General features: G+C 38.0%; 1 protein-coding gene across 1 annotated transcript in view; it reads left to right on the forward strand.

Annotated features, from left to right (window-relative positions):
• LOC143715490 (uncharacterized) overlaps nt 1-6351 on the forward strand; it is a 43823-nt gene extending 37472 nt beyond the window's left edge. Inside the window, exon 4 of the mRNA XM_077207323.1 lies at nt 5094-6351. Coding sequence (XP_077063438.1) covers nt 5094-5761 — 668 coding nt within the window. The 3' untranslated portion in view covers nt 5762-6351. The remainder of the gene's footprint in view (nt 1-5093) is intronic.
• Nucleotides 6352-7458: the final 1107 nt, after the last annotated feature.

The following is a 7458-nucleotide window of genomic DNA, read 5'->3' on the forward strand; positions in this document are numbered from 1 at the left end:
AGATTTAATCAAAAATATCTTAATTCCTGTTCCGAAGATGAACGAATGTCTTACGGGGTTGGAACAACATGATGGTGAGTAAATACTGACAGAATTTTCATTTTTGGATGAACTCTCCCTTTAACATGCATGAACCCAACCGTTCATGTGTTGTATATTGTCATTATTACTAGTAGAATTAGTAGTAGGATTATTATTTTTTTAATAATATTATGAATTACTATTATCTATTTTTTTTAGAGAAAAACGGAATGACCAACAATATCTTAAGCACCACCACCAGTCCTAAGTTCAGTTAAATTGAAATATATGCATTCATGCATGATTATCAAGTTTTAGTTCTAATTACTAAAGTTTTATAATTAAAATAATGCTTGATTATCATAATATAATGCTTGATTGACTGATTTTAAGAGTGTTCAATTAGATATTTAAAAGGTGTGCCATTTTACAAATATAAGCTGATTTGGTGGAATTATATATATATATATATATATATATATATTATATCAGTCTGGCGAGTAACCGAAAAAATTACTAGCCAATGAGAGATTCTATTGCCAAGGTGTGTGTAGTAGAGGGTCGTAGCCGATATGTTGTGCATCCCTAATTTTAACCAGTGCAACAGACCTTGTCATTGCTTCACCTGTTGATGACGTCATATTCACATTATCCTCGATTTCCAGTTTTACTTTCATAAAAATCATGGAAATAACAAAGACGCTTTAAAGGTGACCTATTATGCCTCTTTGTACAAGATGTACTATAAAATCTCGGGTGGCCTCAGAGTCTGTCTGTGAAGTTTCAGCTCAAAATACCCCACAGATTATTTATTATAGGATTTTTTGAAAGCCCCTTTTTGGGTGGCAGCAAAACGCGCTGTTTTTGTGTGTGTATCTTTAAATACATATTAGCTGCTGCTCCATGGCCCTTTTCAGAAGAGGGCGGAGCATTGACAGCTCGCTAGTTTGGATAAAAGACAACAACTGGAGTGTGGAGAACGTCACAAAGTGAGTGGAATTCTTAAAGACGGATCAATACCAACTGTTCGTCCAACTTCATGTTCAGAACTTAAGTACCAGTGTTAGTGAGAAAGTTACTTTGAAAAGCATTACATTACAATATTGCTTTACTCATTTAAAAAGTAAAAATTTGCGTTAGTTACTTTTTTAGAAAAGTAATGCGTTACGCTACTTTTGCGTTACTTTTTTCCCACTTGTGCTGGGCTTATTTTTTTATAACAAAAAAGTAGTATTTTTGGGCAAATGTAAAGAACCTTTCACACCAAAAGTGAAATAATAAGCTTCAGGCTGAAGGAAATGCAAAATCACGCTCACTGGAGGCTATTTGCATTTGTGTTCCTTCCGTTTCTTTGGGGATTCCCTTTGTGTCCTTTGCTCTAAAAGATGGATTCCCGGGTAGTTGATTGGCTGGCGGTCTCGTCGTGTCTGGACTGATGTCTTGGGAGGCCAATCACGTTGGTGTGTTGGGGGATGATTGGAAAGTGGGCTTTGCTGTAGAATCGTTAACAGAAACTTTGCAGAAAAACTGAACTTATAACACAATACTCTCAACGGAAAAAAAAAGAAACAAAGTAAAAGAGAGAAAAATGAAATGAGGGTAGTGAGATGGCTTGAGATTTTGACCTGAGGAGTCTGTCCAGCCTCTCAGTGGAGTTCTGACCAAGACTCTATGGGCTTTCGCACCGGATAGTTCTAGGAACTTAGCTCTATGTTTCCTATGTCTTTAATGTTTTCCTGGTTGCATTCGCACCACCAGTAGGAACTCTGAAGTGACATAAGCCACACTTGTTGATGTGACTCTTATTTTGACGGCGCTGAGAAGGCCAGCCAGAACCTGGGCACAATGCTCACAATCTCCATGTTCATTAGCTTTCAATGTGTCTAACAATCCTGTCTAATATATAATTAGATAGAAATTTTACATAGAAAGTAGACAGTATATGAAAAGTTATTAGCGTATGCCGTGAGATGAATATATATGCTGTAATAAGTAGCCGCGTTTCCACTGTCGGCCAAGTGCGAGCCAGGGCTTTAAACGGGCCGTGCTGTGCTAAAAGCCTCGGGCCTGTAGCACTGGGCCCAAAATCTGCTGCGTTTTCACTGTCGGGCCAGAAGCTTCACTAAAACCTGCCCGTAACTCGCCTCTCTGGAACAACGTCACACTAACACATTATTTCACCAAAAAATGGAAGTTTTATCAGAAAACAAATCACAAAAAAAACACTGGAAACAGCTTGATCGCAAAACAAACATGATAAAAGCGACTGTTTGCTGGCATTTTTGTTGTTTACTTGAATATTTAAAACCAAATCATCTGTGTTTTACCACAGGTTTACAATAAAAAGTGATACATTGATCATAATTATGATTAGTCTGATTTCTTCAAGCGTTCATATTTACTATGTTTACTATGGTAATGGTTAGCGTGCACAGTCTAATAATAGTCGCGTATAAATATTTCCACCTTATACTGTGATCAGAATACACATCGGAACACAAACAAAAGGCATTCGAACATGAAAGTGAGTTTTGAGGTAAATTATTTTAAAAGTCTTTAATGCTGATGTTAGCTGACAGAATCATCCGGCGCTGCCGTCTCCCGACTCAGGTATAAACATGAAATCATTATAAACATGAACATTTTTGATAAATGCGTTTGTCACATTTCTTTAGTGAGAATGATCATTTATATTAAGTTTCCTGTACAGTACTGTTACTGTCTCACTGGGGCAGAGATGCCATCAAAAGTCAAAATATAAGTCAAAGATTTCCCTGTAATTCAATTTTACCTTTTTTATATTGTTGTGATGTAGGAACAATACAAGCAAGTATTATATACTCTGGCCACATGCACTGCCCAGTCAAAAATTTAGATCATTATTGCAGTGATTATTATGTTTCTAGCATGTTATATGTTTGGCAACAGTTCTTCTAACCCTAACTGATGTAGGAAGACACATCATGGCCATATTGTTTTTTTCTAAGGCATGTTTATAAAAGCTACTTAAATGTCTTAATTAAACTGAGGCTTAATTCAGGCTTAATCTAAGCCCTGTCTGTGAAACCAGGCCCATATTTTGTAAAAAAACACATTTTGTTTTTTATCTAATCCGGTGTCATCATCTTCCGCCGGGGACAGAGGATAAAAGTGTGTTCTCGCGTTTTTTATCCATTTGTACTTTTTTTCGTTTACGCTTTTTCCTTTGTTACTTCCCCTAGACGAGTAGAGGGATGTATCATTTACGTTTAAGAATCTACACAAAGGATATGACGATGTAATCTTTATCTCCGGCTTTATTGCTCAATGTTTGAGTGAATGATTCAATGACTCTCTCATAAAGACTTGAGGTGTGTTCGACTGGAAGCGGTGCTGCACAGACCGATCGGTGTGTGAGAAATGTATGTTTCAAAGTACAGAGAGAGCGATTAGAGAGCGGCTCACAGTATTTACATGTCATACATCGATCAGTCTCTGCAGCATCGCTTCAGGTCGAACACATCTTTTACTTGTTTCATTACTGGATGAATGTGCTCTTGAATGATCTTCTAAAAATTGAGAAGAGGCCCTAGTGCAAAACATTGTAAAGAAAAACAAAACTGTGTGAATGTCAATTAGGAAATTAACAGTGTAACAAACACGTTTAACTGAGCTGCTGAAAATCATCTTTAACTCGTTCAATAGTCCCTGTTTTCACCTCATCCATTATGGTGATGTCTGAGATCTTCTGTAAATTGGCACATCAAGCACATCATTAGTGTCAGACAAACTACAGGATTTATGTGATACTTTATATGATAATCACCTCAATGTGTTTTTAATGTTTTACCCCTCAGGTTAAAGTACATGATTAAAAATACTATTAAAGGCTACAGAAACCAAACCTGCAATCTCTCTTTCTGACACTGAAATCGGCCATTCATGATTATTTCAGATTAATACTTATACTAGAAGCCTCCTCTATTCAGTCTGCATATTGCATATTAAGTGGATTTCTGGATTAGTTTAAACAATAATTTAACATGTGCCCTGTTTCATCCTTCTAATATTCTGGGTTACATAAAAATAAGCAACCTAGAACTGTTTTGTACACACTACTAATATGTAACAGTCAAAATTATCTATATTTGAGCTAAATATATTTGAAGCACCATGTGTGTTTTGCTGTTAAAGTATTCCAGTATAAATTCAGTAATTTATCTCTGATTCTTCCAGATCTGGTCCTGTGGGCGTCAGTATCACACAGTGGTCACAGTTCACACCTGCAGTGAAGCCCCTCCCACAACAATTCACCAATAAATACTGGGAATATTCCCATCATCCTACAAGAGAAGGACAAACTCCAGGAGTAGCAGCTGAAATCTGTGTGACTGTTAAAGATGGAGTTTATTAAAGAGGAGATTGAAGACATGAGTGATTCAGAACCATCCAGAATAAAACATGAAGATACTGAGGAACAAATAGGTTGGTGTCCATTCTTGTTTGTTCAATAATTCTGTGAATTAATAAACAGTATATGGACGATAAATTATAGAGAAATGCATATAAATGTTCACAACCTTTTATATAGCAGTTTTAATTATATTAACATGACAGAACTGACCTTTGAACATCAAGATCTGATACTTTATACTCACACAGACAGAAACCTGAAGTCTTGATTTCTGTTAAATGTTCACTTGAATTTTCACATTTATCCTCCTCGAACTGATTGTGTTTACATAATATGTTTATTTCAGGACAAATGGAAGTGAGACACGAACTAAATGAAGCAAAGAAACACTGGGGCTTCAAAACACAAGGAACAAAAGCCAAAAAGCTGCACTCCTGCTCACAGTGTGGAAAGACTTTCAGTCATAAAGGAAACCTTAAGACACACATGAGAGTTCACACTGGAGAGAAACCGTATCCATGCACTCAGTGTGGAAAGTGTTTTTCTCGAGAATCAGGTCTCAAAAAACACCTGAAAATTCATTCAGATGAAAGACCTCACTTGTGTTCTCTCTGTGGAAAGAGTTTTTCAAGGTTGGATCATTTTAAACTGCACCAGAAAACACATAATGAAGTGAGAGATCATGTGTGTTTTGACTGTGGGAAGAGTTTTACTAGAGCTGAATATCTGAAACTGCACCAAAGAATTCATACTGGAGAAAAACCCTTCAAGTGCTCATATTGTGACAAGAGTTTCACTCATTCTGGAACCCTGAAAAAACATGAGCGAGTTCATACTGGAGAGAAGCCGTACTACTGTACTCAGTGTGAGAAGAGGTTTTCTCAAGCATCAACTCTCAGTGATCATCTGCTTATTCATTCTGGAGAAAAACCATTTAACTGTGATCAGTGTGGTAAAGATTTTATTTCATCATCAAGTCTAAAATCACACCTGAAAGTTCATTCAGATGAGAAGCCATATGTGTGTTCTCTCTGTGGAAAGAGTTTTTCACGACTGAACAGTTTTAGACAGCACCAGAAAACACATAATGACGTGAGAGATCATGTGTGTTGTGACTGTGGGAAGAGCTTTACTACATCTGATTATCTGAAACTGCACCAACGAATTCATACTGGAGAAAAACCTTTCAAGTGCTCATATTGTGACAAGAGTTTTACTCACTCTACAAACCTGAAAGTACATGAGCGACTTCATACTGGAGAGAAGCCGTACTACTGTACTCAGTGTGGGAAGAGTTTTAGACATTCATCAAGCCTTCACACTCATGTGAAAAATTGTTGCAAGTGAGCAACATTCGTTTTCATGTCAAATAAATCCAAGTAAATTCTCTGAGATAAAATGTTGAGTTCATACTAAAAGCAGAGTATCGTCTAATTTTGTGAATTTGGGGAAAAGCTTTGAAAACCAGAATGACTTGAGAATTGAAGCTTCACCACTCAGCAACTCTTACAGTGTAAATAAAATCTTTGTTGTAGTTTTTGTAGTTTTTTCTGTCAGGATAGGTTGTGTGCTTAGCAGACTGTCTTACTTGAATTAGATAAGTTCAGTTCCTTTACTTAATGCGTTTTTCCATTGATTATTACCGCTGCAAAGTGGGTGGAATTATAGACTGATCATAAGTTGTGCCGCCTTGTCTACTGACCACGATACACCCATAACTTTTTTTCAAGTTGTGTGCAATGGTCGTTTAACGCAAGACGTTGAAACAGTTGGGCGAACAAATGATACTGCGGTGGCTGTTGCTGACTATTTAAATCTAGTGGGTTTGGTGTTTGTGGAACTGGTTGTGCAGTGGAAAAGTCCATTTACTATAGTGTACAATATTGTTTTCTGATAGTACATGTAATTATGAAAAATAAAACAGAAACATGTCTTGATCAATCTGTTTAATGAACACAGAGAATAAGTAGTAGAGCCCTATTTTAACGATCCGAAACGTAAATATCAATCGTGAAACGCAAGTAAATTTGTGGGCAGATCTCAGGAATCGCAAATCTCGCAAATGGCGGAATCTCGCAAATCTAAAATGGGTTGGTCTGAAGTAGCTACATTACTCAAATAAACCAATCAGAGTGTCATCTCACATTCCCTTTAAAAGCAGGCGTGCTTGTTCCATGGCGGATTGCTATTATAATGGCGGATTTGCCAGGCGCACGCCAGGAGCGGTTCACAACCGAGGAGACCAACGTTCTCATCAGGGCCTCAAAAGACAGAGAAGGGACATTGTATGGGGATGGGAGGAACCCACCCAAATTAGCTTTGGTTAAACAGGTGTATAATAATTTGGGTATATGTGTAAACTAGATTTAAGCCTACTTTTTCACATCTTCATGGACACCACAATTATTTCCCTCGTGTGGTAATATTTTTCCTTGTAATTATGTATGGTTTGCAAAAATGGGAACTGCTGCATCTGTGTAAATGAGAGAAGCAAAGTGTATGCGCGTTGTACACACGCTACATTACGGCCAAGCATGCGCCCTTAAAATAGCATCTGAATAAAGTGCCACTGACTTTAGACTAGGTTTTTCCTGGTCTGTGGCGGATTTGTTTTCTGAAACTGCAAAATAGCACCAGGGAACATGTAACGCAGTTTAGATGTTATGGGAAAACTGAGGCGGGAACCTGCGAACATTTCAATAATTTAATAACAAAATAAAACAAATACAAAACGAAAGTAAAAGACAGCAGCCCCTCATCCAGCCCTGGCCCTTTCTCCTCCTTCACTGTCGTCGCTCCTCCATTTATGCTTCCGCTCCTCTGTGAGAGATACGAGACCGGTGCGTCTCACAGGGGTCGCTCATCAACAATCACACAACCGGCCTCGCGCTGTTTTCCCACGGCCCTCTGCCTCGTCCTGCTCGCTACATACCCCCATTGCCCCTCGCAGGCCGGGGGGTACACCCAAGTACAATTACAGCGCGTTCCTCCTCCTTCCTGGGTTTCGGCACCAGTGTAACGCAGTTCATATGTTCTGGGAAGAA

Source organism: Siphateles boraxobius, unplaced genomic scaffold (assembly GCF_051911475.1).
Source record: "Siphateles boraxobius isolate OS27281-9 unplaced genomic scaffold, OSU_SipBor_1 6, whole genome shotgun sequence".
NCBI classification, from domain to species: Eukaryota; Metazoa; Chordata; class Actinopteri; order Cypriniformes; family Leuciscidae; genus Siphateles; species Siphateles boraxobius.